This window comes from Eublepharis macularius, chromosome 10, assembly GCF_028583425.1.
Source record: "Eublepharis macularius isolate TG4126 chromosome 10, MPM_Emac_v1.0, whole genome shotgun sequence".
Lineage (NCBI taxonomy): Eukaryota > Metazoa > Chordata > Lepidosauria > Squamata > Eublepharidae > Eublepharis > Eublepharis macularius.
The window spans coordinates 57,821,867-57,849,502 of NC_072799.1; the positions used below are offsets into that span (position 1 = coordinate 57,821,867).

The window sequence follows — 27,636 nt, forward strand, 5'->3', positions numbered from 1 at the left end:
GTTGCGGTCGCAAGCAGAAAAGGGCCAGCATGTTCCTGGTAGGTGCAAAACTCCTATCACATGACTGATACAAAGTCCTTGTGTCATACAAGGACTTTGTAATGTGAAGACTGGCCCCAGTGGGATTGAAGTTCTTATGGGTATCTAACCTGTGTTAAGAAGATGGTTGTGTCGTAAAATATAATATAAATATAATATAGATTTTAGAGTCAACAGTAAAGCAGCAGAGACCATTGTTCAATTTGAGATGTAAAGCTGCCTGTGACCTTTTCAGAAATACAACTAGAAGATTGCAAGTACCTGGTGTTGGCATTCCAGTCTTTTTCTTCTTTCACAGGAGGCAGATATTCACATTCAGCTAAGAAAAGATTGTAGACAGTGAAACTATTAGCCTTGGGAATTTTCAGAATATGGATTTGATTTGAATAGCAATGACTGCATGGCAGACTCCTGGAGGACATCATTTTTTATTTTTAATATTATGTCTGCAGCCATTAGCCCATTTAAAAGTCTTTGTGAATGTGTCGGAAGCCATAGTAACCTTTGTTTTATTTATTTTAGTGCATTCTGTGTATATAAACACCACTCATCTCTAACACTTTGCCTTTGTCACAAGCTAAAAATAAAATGGATAATAATAAATGACCCATCATACAATTGTTTATTATCACATCTGTTATTCTGCTGGATTATTCCAGCTGGCAAGTATCTTTATTATTATCCTTTTAATGCTGTTGCTGGGTAGCACCCATCAAGTAGCGTCAACTGAGTATTGAATGCCCACTTTGAAGACCACTGGCAAGGTCAGTGTCCCTGCCCGTCATTCACCACATATAAAGAGCAGTTTGAAGGCTTTGGCCACTTACTGGGGTCCTTTGTAGCATTTAAAGGGTATTATGGTGAAAATCCTAAATGCCACTGGATGGATACTGACATCATATGAAACAAGGGTTAATTAACCATTAAACTATGGTTAACTTAGGCTACACCACTATGGTTGGTTAAAATGCATCCGTCCAGGATCTGAAACCAGAGTATGAAGTTGGTTTGTTAACACAGGGCACTTTTAAACAGGTTTTTTAATTGGTTTCACTGCCAAAGTACAGTAGCAGAGGTTTGTACCCTTCTCACACAACTTGCCTAATCACTTTTCTTTCTGTGTGTTCTCTGTTTTTTCCAATGCTTTTTCAAACCACATTGGATGCAACATACCTGTTGTCTGACTTCCCAGACTGTTCCCTTATGTAGCATTGCCTCTGCTAACCTGAGCTCTCTTTGTAGACCTTGTCTCCTTCCGACAAGTAAATTGTGTGAAGGGGCTGCTTTGCCTCTGCAGGAATACCTGGGACTTTTGCAGGGCATTCCTTTTAAGGGCTTACTCCCCCTATCCCTCAACCTTCTTTGGAATGCCATCTGAAATTTCCATTCCCACCTGGCTTCAGAGAAAGAAGAGGCAGCAAGGAGAAAAATTGGGATAAGGTAGCAGTGTTAACTCTTAACTATGGTTTCACATAGGGTTGCCAGATGGGAGCATTTGGGGAGTGAGAGCATTTTAGGGCAGAGACTGGGGGAAATAACATCATGGCATCAGCAATGTGCTAGGAATTCCTGCAATATCTATGGTAAAAGAAGAATCCCTACAGTATCACATTATATGCCATCACCTCCCCCTCCCCCATTTTTGCTCCCACTGCTTCATTGAGCACATGGATAAAAGGTTGCCTGCTCAGTGGGGAAGATGATAAGGCTAATTTCACATGATGTACTGAGTGGGATTTCACCTTGTCCCTTGCCACAATGCAAAGTAATTTAATTTAACTTATTAGATTTATATTCCGCCCTCCCCACACCAGCAGGCTTAGGGCGGATCACAATTTACACACAAATTTAAAATTACATCAGATAATACATACTGTTTAAAACTATAAATTATAAAACATCCAAAGATTAAAATACATATACATATACATATACATATACATATACATATACATATACATATACATATACATATACATATACATATACATATACATATACATATACATATACACAGGTCATTTCATAGAAAAAGAGCTGTAGCAACTCATTAGCATAACTCATTAGCACAACTCATTTGCATATGCCCCACCCGCTGACATCACCTATCCTGGCTATTTTAGACCCAATCCTGGCCATACAGGGCCGAAATTGGGCCCATAATGGCAAAAAGGGGCTGAAAATGGCCCAAAATGGGCCCAAAGTGGTCAGGATTGGGCTGCTGCTGAACGGAAGAGTGATCCACCACCACCGTCAGAGGCCCAATCCTGGCTGTTCCGGGACCAGTCCTGGCTGTTTTGGGCCTGATACTGGCCATTTTGGGCCCATATTGGGCAAAACGGGCCCAAAATGGCCAAAAATCAGGTGGGTGGAGCCACCTGACATAAGACCTTTTTTGGAGAACTACCGGAACTGCGTTCCTGCATGTTCCCCTTCAAAATGAGCCCTACATATACATATACATATACATATACATATACATATACATATACATATACATATACATATACATATACATATACATATACATATACATATACATATACATATACATATACACAGCGGCACAATAAAATACATTATACATATGCACAGAGAACAATCCTTTAACCAGCACCAGAGCATTAGGGAGGATTCAACAGATGGAGGTTGTTAACCAGTGAGGAGGGCACAACCCATACTTGACCAGACTGGGGGGGGCCTCCGCCTAGCATCAACCATACACCTGGCAGAACAGCTCTGTCTTACAGGCCCAGCAGAAAGATAACAAGTCCTGCCAGGCCCTGGTCTTGTTAGATACAGCATTCTACTAGGCTGGGGCCAGGACCGCAAAAGCCCTGGCCCTGGCCGATGCCAGGCGGGCCTCCCTGGGGCTAGGGACCTTCAACAGATGTTTACAATTAGAGCGAAGAGTCCTCTCGGGTTCATATGAGGAGAGGCGGTCCCACAGATATGCCAGTCCCAGTCCGCATATGGCTTTATAGGTTAATACCAAAACCTTGAATCTGATTTGGTACTCCACTAGTAACCAGTGCAGCTGACACAATACCAGCATTATGTGCTCACACCTTGGTGTTCTAGTGATGACCTGCACCGCTGCATTCTGCACCAGCTGTAATCGCCGGATCAGGTTCAAGGGAAGCCCAGCGTAGAGCGCATTACAGTAATCTAACCTAGAGGTGACCATTGCCTGGACCACTGTAGTCAAGTCACGGGATGAAAGATAAGGGGGCAAGCTGCCTGGTCTGTCGAAGGTAGAAAAAAGAAGACCTGGCAATTGCAGTGACCTGGGCTTCCATGGTCAGGGAGGCATCCAGGATCACCCCCAGGCTCCTAACTCTCAGGGCCAGTGTAAGCATTGCCCCATCGAGTATAGGAAGCCGAGGTCCCAAATCCATGTTTTCGCGACTCGAGTACAGGATCTCCATCTTCACAGGGTTTCGTTTCAGCCGACTTTGCTTCAACCATCCAACCACAGCTTCAAAAGCACACTCCAGGACATCCAGGGCTGATCCAGGGTGACTGTCCATCAGCAGGTATAGCTGGGTGTCATCACATATTGGTGACACCCAAGCCCGAAACTTTGCACCAACTGGGCAAGGGGGCTCATATAGATGTTGAACAATAATGGGGAGAGTATCGCCCCCTGTGGCACACCACATATTAGTGGCCTACAGGATGATAACTTCTCCCCCAGCACCACCCTCTGTCCCCGGCCGTGAAGAAAAGAGACTAGCCACTGTAGTGCCATCCCTTGAATTCCCTTTATCAGCAAAAAAGCTCACAAAAGCCTCACAGCTTATAATCGAATTAAAATTTTGGCAGTCTTCACCTGAAAGGGAGACCAATGAACACACCACATTAAACAACTCAGCTGGGCGTGAGCTAGCTGATGCAATGGAAGCTGCATAAAATTCCTTCTTCACAGCTTTCACTGCCATCTCATAGGACTTCATAAGCAGCCTATAAGATGTTCTTGTAGGAAAGCAGTTGGGACTCTGCAGCTGAGGGAGGGGGAAAGAATGAAGGCAATAAAACCCAGCATTTTTTTTGAGCTAACCAGGATATAAACGAGCCAAATTTTGCTTCACAAACTAACTATACTCTCCAGTTATGTGCCACTGAAAGGCACATAATTAATTCCATTAAGTCTTTCTTCTGCACTGTTGAAGAGTGAGTACTTCTAAGCAGGACAGTTGTTGGTGATACTTAGTTGGTTTATGTAGTGGATTTCTACAGCGTTGTGAAGGCTTAGAGTTCAGCCAAATATATCCAGTGCCACATTAGCAGGTCTCCAGACCTCTCAAAATCTAGATCTCTTTTTCACGCTTGATGTGATTTTAGACTTCAGTGTGGATATTTATGGTGTAATTCTAAACAGACCTACATGTTCCTAAATCCATTCAAATTAATGGACTAAGAAGGCTGTAAGACTTCTTTCTGATTTGTATATATACCTTCCCCCAAAATGCTAATCATTTTGTGACCGTTTTGGACAAACATATCAACAGCACAATCCACAGTGTCAAAGAGCTTGCATGTAATATGCAATGAATGTGGCAAGGAAGCAAGGAGGTCAGGATAAGGGACCAGGAGTCACTATAAGCTTTAAGAATTATTGGGCAGGCAGAATCATCGCTCAAACTGGACAATAATCACAATTATCCATCTGCTGAACAAAGACGCAAACAGTTGCATCATAGGTAATGGAGGGTAGGGGGCCAATGGAAAGACTGAGAAAAAGGAATGGTGGTCATAGCAAAATGCCTGTAGTATCATCCTGGTCACTGAATAAAAAATGCTATGAGGTGTTAGTCAATTTTTTCGACCAACACCGTATACCACGAATTCCTAAATACTAAAACATGCAATGGCATTGAAGAAGCTACACTGTACATTTAAAATAACATCAAAATATCCTGCAGTATAACAAACAGTCATCTTTTCTGATTAATACTTGCCTTAAAATAAGTATCCTACATAATATTTAAAAAAAAAATTCCTTTCCTGGCATTTGCTTCTGTAACTATTTTAGTATTTCAAACTAAATTATGTTTTTGAAAAACCAAGCCAAGCCAAGGCAAAAAATTAAGACGATTTCACTAGAAAGGAAAAAAGGACTGCTAGTAAGATAGGATACATACCATTTTGTTTCAAGCTGTTCATCCATTTATCAAGTTCTTCCATCTCTATTTCCATTACAGAAGGAGTATCTTCTTCAAAAATAGGACTGAATTAAAAAAACACAGCTACGTTTTGGATCATGTAGTCAGAACTATTTTCATTCAGACAGGTATTTTCAATATGGTTTTTATGTCATCTACATATTTAGAGTGAATCTTAGCATTTGGCTGTTACTGCTAGTTTTATAAGAGTGCATCAACTGTTATGCAAAGCATAATACAGCCAATGAACATAATTAGGCTACTAATGAAATGAACATGAGACCCAGTAGGTCTCTCAGTGGAGCAGCAGGAGCAAAATTGGGGGGCATCATACCAATGTGGTTAAAAACCATAGAGTTTGGGGGTGAATCCTAGAGCATCACTCCAACATGGTGCCATCACTTCAGAGTTAATGTCTGAAGTAAAGTTGTGTTGTTGGCATAGTGCTAATGATCAGGAACCTCCCCCCCCCCAATCTCTCAGGGATTGCCATCACTGGACTGGCAACCTTAGGCCCCAGCTTTACCCACAGTCCTTGCCACATGGCACAAGCTTCTACTAACACCCCAAATGGCACCCTGTACCAATAATTCAGAGCAGAGCTGAACATCTCTTTTCAGTTGACCTTTAGTGTAGGCTTACAGTACTGTTCCTTGCCACTACATGACTGAACCTGTACTAGAGCTATATAGGGCAAGAGTAGGTCTCCCAAACCAGTTAATGGTTTCTGTAGTTTTCCTGATTAAATTTTAGCCTGCATCCATATAGGGATTTTCCCCCACTATGGGCAGGAGGAAGCTCCTACATTAAACAGGAAGCTCCACATGGTTTTGAGCCCGAAGAAAGCATGATTCATTTGGCTCCTGCGCTTTCAAAATGGCATGGTGTCATGGACCAACCCAGCCCAGCAGAGCAGAGAGACACAGAGGACTCTTCTGAGGAAGAGGCAGCTGGTGAACCTGACCCAGATCCACAGCCAGTGGCAGAGGCACTGCAGGAGGAGGCAGTCTCTGAAGGCTCAGACATAGATCCACAGATAGGTGCCAGCACATCGGCCCCTCAGCTTCCCAGCCCTGGGCTGGCAACAGAAAGCCAAGCACCAGCCAGCTCTCTCCCTTCATCACCAGAGCCTTGGGAGCGCCATCAGAGGAAGGCTAGGAGAGCCCTCCAAGCCAGAAGGTGCAGTGCCAGGCTAGCGGCACAGCACCAGCCCAGCATCAATAGTGATGATGAGTGCTTGCAGGAGCAGGACTGAGACAGCTGGCAGGTGCATGGTGCAGCACAAGTGGCTGAGCAGTGTGAGGCTTAAAAGCAGCAGAGAAGGGAGCGACTGCATGGAAGCAACATGTCTGCTTACTACTGTGTTTGGAACGGATTCGCTTGTCTCTGACCTCAGCCTGTTATTGTGGACTTGTTTCTGGAATACCCCTTTGGACTTGAAGCTATGAGTGTTGTCTAATCGGTGCCTGAACCTTGGAACCGTGATTTGTCCTACTCTGACAACTTGGGAGTTTCCCCTTGCCTGCTGCCTGTGTGAGTCTGCATCGGACACATGCAGCAGTTTGGCAGCATGTGCCGTTTCTCACCCCTTTCTTGCTGAGGCTCTTCCCCTTTCCCTGCTGAGCCACACTTTAGCCTTATAAAGTGGTACGGTAGGGAAACAGAAAGTGAGAAGAAAGGAGGGTTCCAGGCCATGGGGGGGACCACTGAAAAAGCCGCTGTGTCTGCAAAAGGTGGGTCATAGAACAGGGGAAGGAGCAAGGATGGGGGAGTGGCAGACAGTGTGTAGGATGTCGTTCTTGCCCTGTCTCCTGCTGCCGCCACAGCAGGGGCATGTTTTTTCACTCCTGTGTACATACAGTTTTACATTTTGCCCTGCAGTTCCTGCATTCCACAGCCCCTTGCCCTGCTGGCTGTGTTTTTGTTTCCTACCGCCTACATAAAATTACAGGACAATGAGGGTCCACTTGTGGCATCCAAAGAAGGGGGATCAATCCTACAAAAGCTTAATGCTGTAACAAAATTCAGTCTGAATATCTCTGGACTATACAAATGATTCACAAATTAACAAGAGTATATCAAATACTAAAGAACAGAGAGAAACCTATACATCTTACCTTTTACAGTTTTCACTTCCTAGTTCATCTGAAACAAAATGAAAAAAGGAAGAACCTGTAAATAATTTTTTATTTAAATATGGAAAAACAAAGAATTTCTAGACTGATATGTAGGCATCACACTCCAGACATGAGTTCATTCCAGGGGCCAGTGATTCCATTTTGCCTGGAATGTGTAGTTTTCAAAGACAGAGTTGCCCAGGCTCACTGGTGGGCGAGACGTTGGACCTGTGGCTGCCATAATGTCTAGTTTGGCCCTCAAACAGGTTAAAACCATTGGGACGTGGGTGCAATACTATGGATGGGGAAGTCCCATAGAACTCAATACAGGCCTGTTATTTAACACACACACCCCTGCTCACTGATCTGAGTACATGGTTAAGCTGAGCATTGCAAAAATAGGAAGTATGTGCATGCCTCTCTTACTTCCAGAGAAAGGAGTGGTGGGATTAAACACACATGCGTGGCTTTCAGGAAAGTGAACCCCCCTCTCTCTCTGGTCTTGAAATCCTGACAGTGCATTCCTAAACAGAGCTGCATCCTTCAAATTACACTGAAGTCTATGCATATAGAAGGGCATGACTTTGCTTAGGATTGCACTGTGAGTCTATGTATTCACTGACACCTTCTTGAGGTGATATTTGAGGAAAATGGGAGGCGGGGGAGAGAGAAGTTCAAATGTAACTGAATCAACCTTCATTGAGTATAGCGATAGACAAAAATGGAAGAAAGCGGGGTCAGTTTCAAGAATGCAATGCAATGAAATAAACATCACACAAACCTGAAAAATACAGTTGAAAATTATTAAACTATTCCTCATGGTAAGTGGTTGCATTTGACTAAATATCTCCACCCACAGCTAGTCAAAGCAGAACCCTCCCAAAGAAAAGAAAAGAGGGAGGAGAGAGGGGAGGAGACGAGGGGTTACAGCAGAAGCAGTAAAAGGGGTCAGACTGACTGGACAAGGGTGGGGAGGGGAGAACTGGCCTGGAGTGAATGGAAAACAGCAAAAGGGGCAGAATGACTAGGCTTTGGGGAACTGTAGGAGAAACAGACTGGATGGTCAAACTAGGCTAGTAAGAAGAGAGCACGAGAGAAGCCATACAGTGTTGGCCAAGACCAAAAGAGAGGCGGGTGGGGGGACATATTGCTGATGAAAAGCAATTTCCCTGGTAGGTCTATATTATTCTGTATGTTCCCTAAGTAGAATGGGAGGTCAGATTATTGTCCTACAGGCACTGGTCATTCACTTTGGTCTGGGTGTGGGGAGATCCCCTGGAATCATAACACAAGCCCTTGATGAAGGTGTGTGGCAGTTTTTCACAGCAACCTGCTTGCCATGAGATAACACTTTATTGCATTTAATTGTGATCAGTCCTTGGCTTGATCCAAACTGGAGTCTACCTATACCTTCAGAGGCACCTAGAGTGTAAGGGAGGGAGGAGAGAGAATGCTTTCCATATGCTGACCCAGTTCTCCTTCCTACTCATACTCAGAAAACAAGAAATTTGAATGGTGAGCTGGATGCAGATGTGGAAGGTACACATGGACCTCAGTGCTCTCTCATGCTGCCTAAGCATGCACCAGTGAGTTCACTTTGGTGGGGGCTGAGGAAAACAATGAGGGACTCCTCTCTGCAGAGGCATTAATTTTGAACATTGTCTGTACTCTATAATATGAGAAAGCTCTGATGATTTTTACATTTTCTTGGGCGACTATTAAGGTCAAAGAACATAAAATTAGGCATACAGACAAGAAGCCAGGAAAATAGTGAACTGAAATCCAAAAAAACATTTAACCCAAGTAGAAATGAGTTACTGAGGTAAATTCCATACTGCAGCTCTTGTGCATTAATATTCACAGCAAACAGGAAACTGCAAGCAATGAATTCCTTGAGGCTACCCAGTTCCAACAGCGAAAGCAACATAATGAGAAGTCAACAACTGCTATAAAAATTGTTTACTTCAACATAGTCTTATGCTGAACATGTGCAGTGGACCTGTTTATGAAGAGATACTGCAGGAGATTGCCGAGAAGGGGCAAGGCTTTAAAAACTTCAAAGTCTGGAGAGGATTTAAAAATAATTGATATTGCACAAAAACCTGATTAGAGATTAATCGCCAGGGGAAACATGAGTGGATGAGACACCAGATGAGATAAACAGGGGCAACCACATTCAGTGTTGGTTAGGACATGGCATTACAGATGGTCACTGTCTTTGAAAGAACAAAAAGGAAATTATTTATACCTAACACTGTATAAAACAAGAAGGAAAGAGGAGAATGTGTCACAGGTGACGATTGAGTACATCTTTTCCTAGCTGATACAACTGATTTAATCACATATAAAAAGTTCCACTAACGATGCATGGAGCTTAAACCGCTCTAGTAGTGTAGCTGGTCCTGCAGTGGGAGCAGAGGATTCCCCGCTTCCAGCCTCCACACCCCGCCGCCACTCACCTGGCTAGTGGGGGTGGGGTGGGAGAATGGACATCCTGGGATGCACTTCCCACACAGTGCAATAACATCACTTCCAGAACGAATAATCCAAGCTGCAGGAGTGCAATTGGAGGTTGCAGCCCTAACTACCATTAAGACTCCCTCTGAGAGCGGAACTACAAGTGACAAAAGACACAGGTTGGACACTTGTCAGCTTCCCTCCAGTTTTGATGGGAAATGTAGGCAGCTTGGCGGAATGTTGGACAAGTGACAGTTAAAAAGTCCATTGGACAGCAGTCAGAGAGCCAAGCTGCAAGACTAGGATGCCTACATTTCCCATCAAAACATGAGGGAAGCTGACAAGTGTCCAACCTGTGCCTTTTGTCACTTGTAGTTCCGCTCTGAGTCTCTGATAGGTCAGTGGATCCGTAGGACTCCATTGACCACAGGGTTGCCAGCCTCCAGCTGGTATATCACACAAGACAAGCCTCCCCCAAACAAAAAGCTAGACAAGCTAGACACCCTGCCTTCTCCAGGCTTCACCTCCCAAATCTCCAGAAATTTTCCAACTTGGAGCTGGCAACCCTAATTGATCAGGCTTATCAATCATTCTTTCCCAGGAAGGAGGTAGGGAAATAAAAAAATGACCAATCACTGACTTTTTAAGATGGAGACATTTTTCTGGCTGAGGAGGCCCTAATGAACGAGAGCCAAAACACACGTTAAGAATTACACGTGGTTGCGCGAGTGTCAGCGCTCCTGTCTGTTTTGGCCCACCCGTGCCCATTCCAGGAGTTTTGCGCGTGTCCTGCCCCCACCGAACCTGTGATTGTGTGTCCGCATCTAATGTACTGTTTCTTTAAAGCCTCTTACACCACCAACACCCCTCGCATCAGACCTGTACAGTACAATGAATCCAGGGTCAGTGTGTTTTTATTATATAGGCCCATTTCACTCAGGGCATTTAGTCATGCCCCTCCAAACCCAGGAAGAGGAAGGCAGATATTTTCTGTCAGTAAGAGAGGAAAGCCTGGAAGGAAAATTCACACTGGTATATATCTTGTAATGAAATCTTGCTGCTATAGAATGAAGAGAGAAGCTTCTCTCTTATTGAGAGAGGAAAAATATTTGCAGCGTTCCCCCTTGCTTTTATAGGTTCAAAAGGAAGGGTTATGGAAGATAACCTTCTCAGTAACTTAGTTGTTGACTTAATGTGTACCTAAGGGCAAAGGCTGAAGTTTCCTTTCTCCCAAGATAAGCTTCCTTGCTCAAAGAAACCTCTTTCAGGCTTCCTATAATCATTGGCTTGGGAGTGAATCTTATTGCATATAGGAGGGTTTGCTTGACCATGCATAGGATTGCTCCATTAGTGGTAAATTAAAGGCACTCTGCACATGTTCTCAGTCTTTATTTTAAACTAGAGCTGCTGAAGGATGTTACCTTCAGAAAGAAAGCTGCTGGGACTCCTTGAAGTCTCTTTTCTGAAACCAGCAACCCTTAATTTGGTTGGGTTGCCTCTATGTAGTCAATTACCCAGTGATGAGGGAAAACCTTGACCTCTACATGTGGCCTTATGCCTCCTTGCTTTATGTTATTTTACAACATAGAAACTAAATTCTTGAGCTAGGGATTGAAGAGTGGATAAAACTGAGACCTTCCGTGTTCTTATTCTTTGTCTCATAAACCTTCTGACTAGTGGGTTGGGCATGGGGTTTTAGGAAAGGGGGGACATGTGGCAGGATTATTGTTCTTTACTGGGTATGCCTACTGTTATAAACACAGGTGTAAAAGGAAAGGTTGCATTAGATTGGTGCCCTTGCAGGGACTGGTGTTCTTCTTTTGTACAACTGGAGAAATGTTTCTAAAATGCTATCTTCTTCAGTGTTGCAAGGAAGGAGGATGGGCACAAAACTAGAATTAGTTGAGTCCATCTACTGTTGATTCTAGCCTCGCTGATCACCCTGCCCCGCCAGCTCTAATGGGTACTAGCGGCAACTGAACACAAACTCATCCAATGAGTTTTGTAGCCAAGCAGGGATTGGAAGCTGTCTCCCCCCCAGTCTTAGCTGAACTCTCTAATGACTGTACCAAACTGGTTCTCAATGCCACCCTGAAACTATACTCACAGGCACTTCCCAACAAGGGAAAAGTTTCATCAGCTCACTGTTTCTTTAGTGTTTGACCCTTGTGTTCACTTGCAGGCTGTCTCATTTAAAATGGCCCTTTTATGCTTCACTGCATACTTTCTAAAGGCTCTGCTTGCATTTGCTTTCTTTTGTATCACATGACAGAATCATTTGAATGGGAAACTTGTGGTTTCTTTGGCTGTATTCTTCTTCAAGTAGATTGCAGGCACACAGTCACATGATTCTCATTTAATATTATTTTGATGGTAGCAAGTAGCAATGGCAGTCATCACAGTTACCCTAGAAGACCATTGTGAAAATGTTAAGAATAAATTTATTCTAGTGAGAATCTAGTTTTTGCTTCTTTCTTTATTGAAGAAGCCCTGCATAAATCCAATATTTACTTAATAAGGACAAATCATGAAAAATGGTCAAAGTAAATTATGTATGGCCCAAAACCTTTAGCTGAAAAGCCAGAGAATCCTGGTACAGCTGTCCTGGGTATGAGAGATAAGCAGACAGCAGTAAGAAGCACAGTCCAGCCAGGTTCAATGAGATCTTCTGTATATACTGGAGTTATGTTTAGCCAGATAATTATTGCTAGAGGGCTGTAGGTGGGACAAATTCAGCAATGTGTTTGGCTCTAACTACACTGCTCTGCATATAACCTTCTAGGCACTGAGGATCTGGGAAAGATTACAAAGTTCAACAGAAGGCTGGGAGCATCTACTTATCTCCCATGGTGAAATCCTAAGCAGAGTTACTCCCATCTAAGCCTATTAGACTGTGGTAACTTTGCTTAGGATTTCGCTGTTTGTTGCTTATCTTCTTTCCTTACTACAGTCAATGTCCAAGTCTCTGCCTTTCATGTTAGGGTAATTAAAGAGAAACCCATAATGGAACATTGCTTTCTTTACTTCTGGGGATCAGAAGGTGGCTGTTGACCATGGAATATTCATGACATGCTATAGGTGTGTGCAAAACCATTCAGAGGCAGTGCTAGAGCTAGCATGGTATACTGTTTAGAGAATCAGACTAGGATCTGGGAAAGTTCTGGTCTGCCATAGAAACTTGCTGATTGGCCTCTCTCTTATCTTAATCTACCTCACAGGGCTGTTACTATGAGGATAAAATGGATGAGAGGAGAATGCTGTTGTAAGCCACTTTGGGGAGAAAAGCAGAGTATACATATATGTAAATAACTACATTTTAAATTTGGGGAGAAGCACAACTATTCTAAAGGATCTGTGACAGAGGGTACTCTTCTAAGAAAATAAATATACCTGTGAGCTGGAGAGAACATGAAGCAAATAACAATCGCAATATAAATGGTTAAAGACAGAGGAGAAAGTGGTGAGGATTCTCTGTATGGCAAAAAGTAGATCCAATTTAAACATGATATTGGATGGATTTGAGCCTGCTTTTCCCCCATGTATGGTCCTTCTCATGCCTCCCAAACATTTTACCTTGTTTGCATTCTTTCCGTTTGCGACATTTTATAACGAAAAAGATCAGAAGAACCAGCAGGACTAACACCAGTGCTGCAGGGACTCCAAATATCAAAGCAGGATGAAGACCTCCAATTTCCACACCACTCGCATCCTCTACTTCTGTGGCAGCAGAGCTTCCAGTTTCAGTTTTTGTTAGTGTGGTGGCAGTTTGCAAGAGCTGGTCACCATTTGTCAACAACGCAACAGTTGTAGAGGGTCCCAGTGTTACCTGAAGAGTCAGTGTTAACATGCCATCACCTGAAGGTTCATCATCTGCCAATCCGGTGGTAGAACCTGCCAAAGAGATGTAAACAATTTACTGCATTTGGCGGCGGGGGTGGGGGGTTACTTTTAATAACATGCTGTGTGTGCAGTCAGGAAACCCAGTGCATGCAGCATACTGGGGGAGGGGGGTCCCATGCTGCCCTTCCTCCAAAAATGTCACCAACACTTGTAAAATGATTAACTCCATTTATTCTGTGTTTGCTTACAGGTCTTCCATTTCTGCAGTCTTGGTCCCAAAGTTGAGGAGAACAGTTCCTGACACTTCTTCCTCATCTTTCATCTTCAAGCCCACTGCCTCCTCCATCCACCCTAGGGTCTGCCTGACCTGGCCTTTAGAGCCCTCCTCAACATCCAGACCTGTCCCCATGCTTCTGTCTGTTCTTCCCCTCCTTTCCACCACCAAGCCTTTCTCAGTTCTTCCCTTCACCAATTGTAGCTGCTACTGTCAGGCAACTCCACTCAACCATGTGGATCCCTGGCCATGCCATGCCTACCCTCCTGCCCAGTCACCCTACACTCTTCCCCTCTCCTGTCATTCTGGGCCGCTGGGTCCCTTCTTCCCACTGCTCCATGCCACTCCCAGCTAGGAGGGTGGGGACCACAACCACCCCCCCCCCAGCTACCCATGCAGTTTTTCAAAATTGGCTTTTTCTTATTTTCTGCTGAAGTGCCGAATCTCCATGTCCACTTGGCCGTCTGAGAACAACAACATGACCACAGCCTGATTGTCCCCTTGCCACTCTCCAGATTCTATCATCATTTGTCCCTCATCTTTGGAGCTAAAATTATTTCCATGAAGACTTGTATTGGGACCATTAAATATATACATAAATAACCTTTAGAAATAGGGAAATCATGAAGAGCCCAGGGCTGTAAATTACGTTCTAGTATTTACAATAATTAAGTCCAAAACAGACAAGGCAGAACTCCAAAGGGCAGTGGCGCAGTTGTCGCTTGAACACTAGTAAGAGAGTGGCTGGGGGCTTTTCTGTTAAATAACTACAAGGTTACATAGTGAGAAAGAGTATCCCGACAAGTCATATGCAGAGCTGTTTCTGGACTTAACTATTTGGGCAATACTTAGATAATGGAGTGATGGCGTACAATTCACTGAAAGTATCAGCCATAGAGACCCCGAAGTCTCTGAAAAGGGTTTTTTCCCTAACATCTGAAATCAACCTGAGATGGCCTATCTTTTGTACCGCAGGTATTTTTGATATATGGTGGGAAGCAGTCTTCATCAATTTGATCTTGGGCAAGTGATTGCTTGCACTTGCCTGCTATCGGACTGCTATAGTGCTATGTCTAGCACACAGTGATTCCAGAGGGATCCTCAAGATGACTGTTTGGAGACTAATTTCTGCTTTACCCCTGCCGCCTCTGCTGGTCAACGGGCTTAGCAGGGTGTAGCTCTATTTAAGACGGCACTGAGAATATACTGACACCTAACTAAGGTAGGGATGTGAGGAACTCTTGATGGAAAGGCTAAAGTTAGGTTTGTAAAAGAGAATGGCAGATGTCTATGGGCTTAATTACCGTTGTAAACTTAGTTTCTTCTTCAAAGGGTTCTGAAACATTGCTGCGTCTTAGCAGGGTATTTTTAGGATAGCCTAACATGTCATACAACAGAAAACCCATTCTTGTTCAGGAAAGCTAGCAGTATGCTTCTGACTTTATTTTTAGCAGTATTCCTGTATATAGAAAAAGGCCATAGAGAAAATGCAAGCATTCCATTAATACAAATGTATATGTTGTAGATTGTCTTACTAGAAAATTATTGTTTCTTGTTGCGTTTTCTGTGCACTTGTACAGTTCATGCTGAAATCAGGCATCTTTTGGGAAATTTTTTTTTACACAATTGGTTGTATAGACCAGTTCCCTCTCAAGTATCGTGTTCAGAAGGCATTCCAAATGCTTGATGCAATGTTGGCGAGATGTAAATATTTGTTCCTGCCTTCAAGAGCACCACATATTTGGGACACTTTATAAATTAATTGCTCCCAAAATAACCTCAGTCTAAACCATTTCACTCACCCAGTTGTGCTGCCAGACTCCTAGAGAGGGAGGGACATAGGAGGTATTAATAAACAACAGTTGGCCACAACATGCCAATATTATGGTTAAAGAGCTCAGAAGTCTGCAGTCTGCATGCCTATGCTGGCATCTTTCTCAGCCTTTATTGGACAGTGATGTCATTGTGTCAAATGAGGTCACTCAGAAGTGCAAAAAATTACTATAGACTCTTTTATTGGGGCTCACTCTAGTAGGATTTTGTCACAAACCCTCATCTAACTCAGGCTTGGGCTGACCTTCCTCTACCTTGAGGTAAAACTTCTCCTCTCTAAGCCTATGAAGCTGAATACTGGGCTGGGAAATCTTTAGTAGTGTGGTTGAGATTTAGCTTCAACTTTCATTCTTGTCCCACCCTTCAGGAACATATAAGTGGCATGATTACCCAGCCAAGTCCAAGTAGGGGAAAGATCAGGGGTTTGTGCTTCCCTTAAACAGAAACTGGCACACAAGGCTTGTGAAGATTCAAAATGAAACAGAAGGTTTATTTGCAAATAGGTAAAATAAGAAGGCATGTAGGCAGGTGTTTAAAACTGAAGTAACTTAGTTTTATAAACTGAACACTTCATTGGTGTGAGGCACAAAACACTTGGTATGGTTCTTAAGTTGCTGGCTTGTATGAGAGATGTTGGAGTTATCAGACTTAAAAGTTGATACAGTAAGCTCTTTCTGAGGTTGGCACTCCTTCAAGTTAGGTACTCCTATTTTCACACACGCACGCACATGCACACACGCACAAACATACACACAGCACGACTTCCCCTTTTCTGCAGACCTTAGGGTACTCCACTGAGTCAAACCCTTTCAAGATACTGGGCAGGTGTTATAGTTATGCTCCAGCTATAACCCTGTTCCTGTGGCTGAAGAGGAGACTCCTTTCTTCCCAATGCCTTCATCCACTACAATTCCCAGATCTCTTGTGTCTACACAAAAATTAGTGCTGTCTTTCCTACTTTAGTCCAAGGATAACAAGTGCTTCATGAATGTAATGATTTTTCCTTCCCCTTCCTTCTTCACACAGAGGACACTCTGGCTGACCCTCTCTGGGGGGGACCTATCAATCGTCCTCCTCTCTTTACTGCCCAGCAATCCCAGCATTTGAAGCTAGGTCCGTCATAGATACATTAAAGCCTGGTTTATACTTACAGCAGAATGAGGAGATAATGAAGAGGCAGAGTGCTGGACTCTGCCATTTCAGGCAGCAAGTGAGGGACTACTCCTCTATCAATAATTCCCCCTCAGCACAGCTTACAAAGGGCTAAGCTAGAACCCTGATTTGCTTTATAGGGTGGGGGAAGCATCAGAAATCTGAATCCTAAACCCACAGGAGTCTTACCAGTCTGGTCTATCTATTTAAATAAGTTTAAGCTTTGTAATGCAGTATAAAGCAGTTGGGGGAAAGGACTCTCTCACAGTCAGAGACAATCCCAAAACATTCTTGCTTGCCCTGAAGCGATCAGTTAATCCTATACTGTAAACAACCTAATACACACACATGTTAATATCCAAATAAATGACATGGATATTCCATGGATGACATGGAAGATCATGAAGTAACAGGAGTAATACCCTTTTAAAGAGTATTTTGTGATGGATAAATGCTGACTAGATGTAGGCCAATGTATTTACAAAACAACCAGAGACTATAGGGCCTTGCTCCATCATTTTTAACATCTCTCCCAGACAGAAAGTTTGCTGTTGTCTTGGGAGAGACCTTGAATAAAGTCTTGCATTAGCATAGGGCCAGGTAAAAAGTACTGATCATTCCCCAACTTTTTTGTGGGAGTTAGCAGGACAGGCTGCAAAGCAACTAATAGCCTAATACAATCTGTGGAAGTAGCAAACAGTTTTCATAATAGGCAATTTCAATGCCCATACTTGGGGAACAAATTTAGAAACACTTTTTAAAAGAGACTCCTTGTGCTACCCTTACTCTAGTTCCAAAATAACACTGGAATCTGAAGGTATACGTCTAAAAATATATGGTGTTATGTAAAAGTGAAAGCAGTATAAGGTTTAACTATCACTCCACAGGTTCAAATACATCAACAGTGTGTTTTTTCCTACAGGCAACATTTGCTTTCAGCTTCTGTTGTTAATCTTGTTTTCAATTCTACTTCCCATTTTTCTTTAAAGATTTTCTGCTGTCTTCTGACAGACTTTTTCTCACTTTTAGACGTACAAAACTCCCAAAGTATTTCCATGTAGCAAGTTAAGACCTGCTTCAGAAAATTGACTTTGCAGCCTTACCAACCCCAAATCATCTGAGTCACATTGTTGAGAGGTAGAATGGAACACCTTTTTTATTGCAAGACCAGCACAAGAATATAAAGTCTGAAACAAGAGAGGGAACATGGGTTACAAAGAATGAGCTTTGCAAACCCCTAACTGGTAGAAGTTTCACTCTGAATTTAAGTGGGTTTTACAAAACAAAACTTAAAATAATTTATAAAAAGTTAGCACAAAGAAAAATAATTAAATAATTTCACAGTCAAAAGCATGAGCTGCTGGAGTCTGACCTCATGCCTTCCGGTTATCAGCCTCCAAGTGGAGTTCTCCTGGAATTACATCTGATCTCCAAACAGCAAAAATCCATTCCCATGAAGAAAATGGCAGCTTTGGAGGGTAGACTCTATAGTATAGTACCAATCCCTGCTGACCTCCTCCCCAGATACTAACCCTAAATCACCAGGAATTTCCCAGGGCCGTTCCCAGACGCTATCTTCTGCATTTTTTTCGCGACATTCCGTGGCGTTCCGGATGAAGGTGAGTAGTGTGGAAACGGCCCAGGCTGGAAATTCTATGAGATGAGCTAAAATCACTCTGTGAGCCACATCTTTTTCCTTGCAAACTTCCAAGATTGAACTAGCTGTGGGCCAAGCTACACATGACGAATGACACTTGAACGGCAAGTGTATTTCTCCCTGTTCACTTGCCCTCCACTCAATCCACTTGCCGTTCAAGTGTCATTCATCATGTGTAGCTTGGCCCTGAGAGAGCGCTGGAAGAGCTGTGAATGATCCAAGGTCACCAAGCTGGCTTCAAGCGGAGGGATGGGGAATCAAACCCACCTCTCCAGATTAGAGTCCTACTACTCTTAATCACTACATCAAACTGGGTCTCAGATTCTAAGACTGCTTCCACATAGGTTTGTCTCCACTTAAGCTACCAAAGTGCAGTGCTGTTAAGGGAAGCATCCACACAAAGCATGGTCTAATGGTGTTCTGGTTTTCTCGTCCCTGTCGACAGCATGCTCTTTACCAAATACTATCTTTTTGGGAAGGTGCAATCTAAACATATTATCAGGTCTGGATGGGAAAGGGCACATTATTTAATATCCCACCTGTATCAGTACCATTTTCCTTCTTTCATTCCCATGTGACTGCCATTTTTCCACACTTGGTTTAAATCTTAGTTGCAATTGGCATTCCTAGACAGTGTGGCCGTTTCCACACTACTCACCTTCATCCGGAACGCTGCAGAACGTCGCAAAAAAAATGCAGAAGATAGCGTCTTCTCGTGCGAGTTTTGCGCGATGTCGTGCAAAACTCATGTGAGAAGACACTATCTTCCGGGGGGGGGGGTTTGCGACGTTCCACAGCGTTCTGGATGAAGGTGAGTAGTGTGGAAACGGCCACTGTTAAGCTATGATCCTAAACTAAGCATCATATGTGGAAGTATAGCCCCTATGAAATTGGCAGGCTCTACTTCCAAATCAATTTTTTTAGGAATGACCTGCATGTTATTTTTTTAAGTAGAACATCCTTAGTAGGAGGTATTTTAAGAGTTTTTATCTCTGAGGAGTTAGGTGTCTTCAGTTCAGTCTTGACTGATAGTCTGGATTGTTTGGTTTTCGTTGTTATTATTTTATATGGTATGTTTTAATTGTTTTGAAAGGAATAATATTCATAAGCTGCCATGGCTGAAACAGCAGAGTGCAAATAATTTTAGATAAGTATTCAGAGATCACCTAAATATTGTCATGCTTCTGATCATCACAGTCAAGGTACACAGAACATCAAAAACATTATCCAAAACTATAGTCAAGAGACCTACTTCGGACTTCCCAGCATTTGGCTGCTTCAAAGTGAGACATTTGTTTGCAGTGCTCAAAAACTATTTCTGTGAAAAAAGCTAATCTGTTTTGTCCAGAAGATGAAGCTTGCATCAAAGCCAAATACATTTATATTTTGAAATTCAGTAAAAACTGTCTTTTTTTGGAACTTGTCCCAGCAAGAACCCTTTTTAGGGCTTCATTTGCCTTTAGAGCATCTTTCACAATAAATCCTTTCAAAAGTTTTGAAAGCTTAAATTGTGTCTGAATAATTGCCTGAAAGTGGTGATAGCAACACACGTAGGTTATTGACCTTCACAGCTGAGATCCTATACCTGATGAGCTGCTTTGCAAATGCTCTCTGATTACTAAATGGAGAAATTCTTCAGTGATAGATTCCATAATTATTAAATCGTTTGCTGTAGCTGGACTGTCCTGTTGTCAAACATCCAGAAAATAGGAGTGTTTATGCTGCAAAGCCATTAATGGAGACTTTGTGACTGTTGATGGTTTAAATGCCATTCTCCTGGAGCAGTTCTTCTTGTGTCTCTCTTGAGCTTGCAGGATTTTGTCCTCCTAGCCAGTTTCAGTTTTCATTAAGAGGTTCTTATCACCTAAATATATTTTTTCAATATGCAGCTTGGTGTCACAAGAATTCTACTAAGATATACGTTATATTCATGAAATCTCCAAGATGGCTTGTTAAGTCTCAGGTTCCATTTTATATGTCATGTACTCAGTTTACACGGCACAAGCAGCATTTACATGACTACAAATGTTCCATCTATCCAAGCATGAGCAAATATACTTTGTAATCAGGGGCTGGCTTGTTTTTAATTTAAAGCAGTGAAAAGCATGGTGATGATTGGACTAGGAATCCTTTTTAGCACAACCTCTTCTAGAAAAAGCCTTTTTGCAGACATCATAACAACCAGAGATCGGAAAATTTATTGTGAAACCAAAGTTCCTTCTTCATTAAGAGGCACACTTGCTGGATTGAATTGCAATATGTTGAAGTTAGTCCTTGAACAGGCAACTCTTTTAAAACTAAAAGCAAGCAATAAATAACTGCCAGACTCTCTATTGTACAAAATGTCTGAGTTAACATGCCATCCTAAATATACGAGATAAAATTAGGAATGAGGAGTTCCCCATTGTTTTATATGGGGTGATCACATCAAAATACATTTTCTGTTGTGCCTTTGCAAACAATACATTATTTGGACTATGCTGTATTTTAAATAGGATATATATTTAATGCTTTTTTAATGCTGCCTTTCTGCTCAAATAGGACCCCCAAGGCAGCAATTGATTCTTTGTGGTCATCTAATTATTTAGCTATGGTTTTCACAGATCCTTAGAATGCCCACTTTTCAATTTTCCCATGAAGTATTAATATTACAGTCTGATCCTTGCATTTCCACTTGGAAGCAAATCCCACTAAGTTCAATGGGATTTATTCCCAAATAACTGCCTCTAGGATTGCAGCCTTAGAAACACAGGTCTTCAACAATTCAAACATATCAAATGACTAAAATCACAAGCACTGGGACAAAAAAGAATGATTCATACACATCTTAACACACCTTGAGTTTGCAGCTTAAACTGGAGATCCATGAAAAGGAAAGCCAGCAAACAGTTGGAAAGTAAAGCTGAAAGAAACACATCAAAGTTTGCACAAACTGCATTTACAGGGACCAGATTTTCTGGGTGTAACACTTCAAAACAGTTCCTTTGCCTCGAGCATAAAATGCGTCTGTATAGTTCCTCTTAACAACGCAAAAGGCATGTTACTACTTACCACAGCAGGCAAGTGTTTCACTGAGCAACAGAAACAAAGACAACATGAAGTTGCGTTCCTGCATGTTAGCTTCTCTGTGAGCAGGTATGAGACTGCTGTCATTCTTCTTCAGCTTAACAGTACATGTACATTTCCTGTTTCCTGCATTTGTGGTGGCTGTGTAAGATGCCTTAAGGAGATGCATGATTGCTTTTAGGAAGTGATGTAATTCTGTTTGGGCCTGTCAAATGAGCAACGATTGCAAAGGTTGCTTTTAAGGCACTGATTCTACTGACGCACCAGTGAAATCTGTCTGGGAGACTCTCGCTATCCTCTTCTGTTTTTAAGGACAGATCATCTCTTTCCCACTATACTATCATAGCCAAATAGCTTTCTGTAACAGAAAATAAAAGAGATTTGCTTAGTGCAGCAGACATATCATGAACCAGTTGAGATATAACTCATAAGTAAGAAGCACTTCTAAGAGCACACGAGGGATCCATTGTCCTTTCTAGCTGTAGCTCTTCACGCCACATCAAATATGTGCTGGAAGGTTGCCTGACCTTCAGAATCAGCTTTCGGATAGGATTAGGATCCTGGCCAGAGGTTTTTTTTTCCCCTTATGTCATATTAACTACTTCTATGGTTTAATAATATGTAGCTTTTGTATCACACTTTTGAGTGTTCAGTGGCCTTTGAAAATATTCACGCTGATACTCATAACAATCCTGTTAGAGGTAGGTGAAGATTATCCCTATATGCAGTGGGAAGTATGAAAGTGAGTGACATGGTTCAGGCATCGTACAAAACCTTGGATGAATTAAATTATGGTTAGCATGACTGTCCAAACTTGGGTTAGGTACATGCATCTAGGATCTGAAAGAATGTCTTGGAATTGATTCATTAACCATAGTAAATTTCAACTATGGTTTCACCCAACATACAAATACAGACATCCTGGCTTAATATTGGCATGTTCCCTGGTGCTGTCCTTGCCATAATGCAGTGTGCAATACCAGGGTTTCAACGGGGAAGGTGGGAGAAAGGCCAAAGGTGACACAGGCAACATTTGTCAAGTAAAACCAGGATTTAAATAACTGACTGTGAGCTGAAAACCTATTTACAGTTTAACTGAATCTGAAATATACCATGCTTTAGTTAATGCCTGCATCAAGCCAACTGACTTGCTTGACACCTGATTTCATCCTGGAGGTAAACTTTGAACCAGTTTACAATTTAAGCAGTGTGTTTTAATTTTGGAAGGAACATTATCTTTTTAAAAAAAATTGTGGTAGCATCCATCACTCTTAGAGGGAGGGCAGAACTCGTACTAAAAAGAAATTACCCCAGGCCAAACAATGACACTGTGGCAGATGGTAAGGTCTAAGCTACAAAACTATTTACCAGAGGCAGCTTCCTTCTCATTTTCATCAGGTCTGGTTTGCATTTACACCCTTATTACAAATCAAGCTTGAAGAAAGTAGGCATGCAGAAAACTTCACATAAATATGCTGTTCACCGGGCAAACAACCCTTATGTAGAAATCCCAACCCCGGCCATCATGCACCAGGACCCAGTTTGGCTTAAGTGCCTTCCTTTGGCCTCAGATGGTGAGACTTGGGGGTTGGCTACCACAGCCCTAACCCGCCTCGTATCCTCTAGCTCTTCTCCATTTTGAGCTGGGGGCAAGTGCTAGAATGTTCTCCTTGACCTCCTCCCTTAAGCCTTTTGTAGGCCCAAGCCAGGCTGGGGGCATGCCCAATAGTCTCCATCTACCCAGAAGCCTTATGTGGGTGGGGCCCAGCTTGTGAGGGACCAATAGTGCCTTCTGAGCAACTTCTGACCTGTTGCTCCCCTTCCCTGCTTCCAGGGTAGAGCTTCCCAACAGCTGATTGTCACAACAGTTGGCAGTCAAAGGGGCAGCTGTCAGTGGGGGCCTGACTCTTAAAGGGTCAGCTGCCATTGATCAGCTGGCTGGTGTGCAGCTCTTTATAAGGTGCCTCAGCCAACCTGGTGATCCTGGTGGCTGTCATGCTTGACCCTGTGGGGGGGCTGAGCAAAAGGGGGCATGGTCTCAACCACCCTCCCAACTCCTCATTTAAATTTCTTCAGTCTGATCATTTCCTCAGTAATCTGGTCAGGAGCAAGGCAAGCCCCTTTCAATTTTCCTCAGCACAATTAAACTCAGAACTGTGCTGAGCTGCATAGCCGCTCTTGCAGCTTGTGGCTGCTTTTGTCCAGCCCAGGAACTGATCAATCAACTTCTTTGTCAGCGAGAAGCTAGTATCCTCTGTAGTCATGGTCATTCAGGTCATTAAGTAGATGGACTTGTATAAAGCACAGAATCACGTAAGGTCCATCACCTTTTTGCACTTGTTCTGCTGAGTGCATTCTTTAAGGACTGACATCAGACAGAAAGACGTTCATCTGCATCTATTCAAGAAGTGATAACAAGAACTGATTACAAGATTAATTCCTAGACAGATAAGGCAGGCATAGACAGAAAGCAGTCACAGCTCAAAAATCTCTAACTTAATTTTATTTTGTCATTTTAATATATGCCTTTTAGAATTGGGAGGCAATGGTGGTTGATGAGTGACAGAGGTGGCTACTACAGAAAATCCATCTAATCATAGAATAAATAAACATAGATGCACCCAAACTGCTCACTGAATGGTCAGTTCCCTGCCTACAATTGACAAAGAGGGCGTAAATTGAATGAATAGACGTTTGAGCATAATTAAATCAAGCACACACACAAAGAAGCGTAGTTTCAAGGTTTTATCTTATGTATTAAAATATTTATATCATGCTGACTGCCAAAGTCCCAAGGTATCCTCCTCCCTTTGTTAGGGCTCTGCTTCTCTGGTTTGCCAGAGAACTGGAAGACACAAGGTAAAATAGCTACAGCTTCATTGGTAGAAAACTCAAGCTGAATTGTGCAGAAGACACTTCAGAAATCATTTGCAAGTCTTTGAAATGGTGGAGGTGACAACAAAGAACATGTTCTTCTGTGCTATTCCACCAATAAAACACATTTAGTATTCAGGGTTGTTTGGGGGATTGTTGTTAATCTGATAGCTCAATGAACTCTAATTTGGAAATTAGTTGTGATGATTTTGCTAGATCCTGTAATGATGAAGTCTTTCTCCTTCACTCTGACTTAGAAGTCATTCAAGAGTAGATTCTAGGAGCTGATTTGCCATTAAGCCAACTAGGAAAATTTCTGGTGGGCTGATGATTTACAGGGCCACTCCTCACTGGGGCAACCCCAGCCCAAAGAGAGTGGTGGGCATGAGTCCCCACCGCCATGAGCAAGAACAACAGGAAAGGAGGTGCCCAGTTTGAACTCACTCTGCCCAGCCCAGGGCCTGGCTCTGGCCTTACCACAGTGAAAGCTGTCAAGAAACTGGCCTTGTTTAATCCGTTCCTTGGTTTTTTAAAGTGTTTGGTTTAGGCTTTGGGGACCTAGTTAACTCACAGAAGTCTCCTCTCTGGAAAATTACAGTCACTATGGTTTTGCATTTCTCAGAGAAATAAAGATGGGATGGAACTGAAGGACAGGTGTGTGATCAAGAGCTTCAAGGCTGAGAGCTAAGAGAGAGTTTTGTATTCACATTCCATCTCATTAACACAAGGAACCCTGGAAATGGGTTGAGTTGCTCAATAAATATGTGCCATCTACAGAGGGACAGGATCTAGACGTGCCAGCCTCCAAGTGGTGGCTGAAGATCTCCTGGAATTACAACAGATCTCCAAGTGACAGAGATCAGTTTGCCTTGAGAAAATGGCTGCTTTGGAGGGTGGACTTTATGCCATCATATCTCACTGAAGTCCCTCCCTCCCCCACACCCTGCCATCTTCAAGTTCCACCCCCCCCCCCAATCTCCAGGAATTTCCAAGACTGGAGTTGGCGACTCTAATATGGTCACAAGGCTTAGCAACACTCACTGATTGGTCAAGCAGAATGTTAAAGGATTTTTAATAGAGAAGCCAAATCTTCTCCATTTTGGTTCACTTAGCTACAAATTAGAATTGGCCTTGGGTGTTACTTTCATTCAAATACTTTTGCCCTCTATTTATAGTCTTTGTGTAATCTAAAGGGGATTGTGTGACACAAGAAAGACCACTCTACAGAGACAAAAGGGATTGTTTAGGGTAGTCTGTTTTTAGCAGATTCCAAGGATAAAGCCTTGAAGACTATGAATTCTGCATAACACTTTCTCTTATCCTTGAGTGTGTTTTCTTAGAGTACTTCAAGATAACAGGCAGAGCCAAGCTGGTGACATTAGCCTCCTATTGTTTCTATGACCTGTTACAATTTAAGACTGATCCATCACTTTTTGTATTAATTGCAAATCTTTGAAATTCCATTGATTTCTGGTTTCTTGTTTTGTGCAAATTCTCTACTGCTATAAACAAGTTTGTTTATCTTGTTCTGTCTAAGAAGGTATATATGCAAGTCCATCATCTTTTATGGGCATGCACTTTTGATGTAAGAGTGCATCAGGTTTATGTGAGGATATCTCTCAATAAACTTTTCCTTCATTATACCACCAAAGTGTCAATTGCCTAAATGAATTAAGAAAATGATATTTAGAGGGTTCTCCACAATTGGAAAGAAGGGATCAGGCTATACTGACATGGCAATAAAGCAAGAGTCTTCATTCTAGCTTGTTCCTTCCTTTTCTCTGGTTGTGGCTGCTGGTATAGATACCTGCCACTACATTCCTTTTTGCGCTCTGAACTTGGGTGTCAGCCCAGGACTCTGTTTCTGGATTTTGGACTTTGAAGTTCTACTTGGATTCTTTGTGCTTCTAGCCCAACAAGGTAAAATCAGTGTCATAGAACCAAAGCTTGTATAGTATGTTAGGCGGTAGTTATCTACAGTGCAATCCTAAGCAGAGATACTCCAGTCCAAGCTCACTGAAGTCTATAACAAATATAGTTTTATTATATTATTTAATAAACTTTATTAATTATTCTTCTGTGGTGTTATTTAGCTTTGGGGGCTTCAATATAAATCCAGATCTTTGGCCTGTTTTCCCTACAGCTACCCAAGCAGTTGTTTTGTGGAACTCAACCTCTAGGCGATCTACCTTGATGGGCTGACTTCTTGTTTAAATCCCAGTAGGGCTGGAGACTTGTCTCTTGGTCTCACACCGGAGGGTTAGTCAGAGAAACTGGAGGTAGTTCCCATTACCTTGGGAAGTGAGGATTCACTCCCCAGTTTTGAGTGTTTTTTTTCTCTTGATCCCCCAGTCCAACCTCTTGTGAGACAGGGGTGGGGGCATCACGTGTACCCAGCCCAGCAGCTGGCCATGCACATCCCGCTCAAGGTTGCCAGGTCCCCTGGATTTGAAAGTGCATTTGGGGTGCAATGGGGAAAGCTCATCTTGTGTGTGCATGCAGCACATACTTCAGAGCACTTCAGCATTTTCCTAGGCCCATTCTTGCACCTTTCCCCTTCTCTGATGGCTCTTTGAGAGATGACAGGAGCAGAGGCTGGAAGTGAGGGATCCCCTGCCTCCACTGGGGAGCTGGTAACCCTATTGGCCAGGCATAGCCTCCCTCCCTTCTTTGGGGAGCACAGCAAAGACCCGCTGAGGGCAGGATAGGTTTTAGGGTCACTTCCCCCTCTTCAGACTGCTTCTGCCAGGTAAATTACCATCTGCATAATAGCTGAATTTGCATTGAAAAAACCTCTTTTGAATAATAGAAGAAATGCATCTTACAGAAATTTTACTTCAAGAGTGTAGCCCTGTGCATACAACATAGCTACAGAATCATGTGTGTCTGTGGGAGGAGTTTCAAGATCATGTCACTGGAACCATTTACTATCCTTGCATTTATTTGACTTGGACATGTATTTGATTATTTGTAGGCTCCTTGTAGGGTATAGATTGTGTGGACAGAGCCTACATACCAGAGGCAGATTGGCCATTAAGGCCACCTGGAAGAGTTCCGGTCAGCCAGAGATCCTGCCCTCAAGCTGCCTGTGTGAAGCTGCTATGAGCCTGGCCCTGGTGGCCCCTTTGCAGGGATGGAAAGGAAGTGCCCAGCTGAGCCCTC

General features: G+C 42.7%; 1 protein-coding gene across 1 annotated transcript in view; it reads right to left on the reverse strand.

Moving 5' to 3' along the window:
• Positions 1-21,677, reverse strand: part of TMEM154 (transmembrane protein 154) — a 58,198-nt gene extending 36,521 nt beyond the window's left edge. Inside the window, exons 1-5 of the mRNA XM_054989557.1 lie at positions 21,586-21,677; positions 13,352-13,669; positions 7,322-7,349; positions 5,184-5,269; positions 301-358 (exon numbers count right to left, since the gene is read on the reverse strand). Coding sequence (XP_054845532.1) covers positions 301-358; positions 5,184-5,269; positions 7,322-7,349; positions 13,352-13,669; positions 21,586-21,649 — 554 coding nt within the window. The 5' untranslated portion in view covers positions 21,650-21,677. The remainder of the gene's footprint in view (positions 1-300; positions 359-5,183; positions 5,270-7,321; positions 7,350-13,351; positions 13,670-21,585) is intronic.
• Between the last annotated feature and the right edge of the window lie 5,959 nt (positions 21,678-27,636).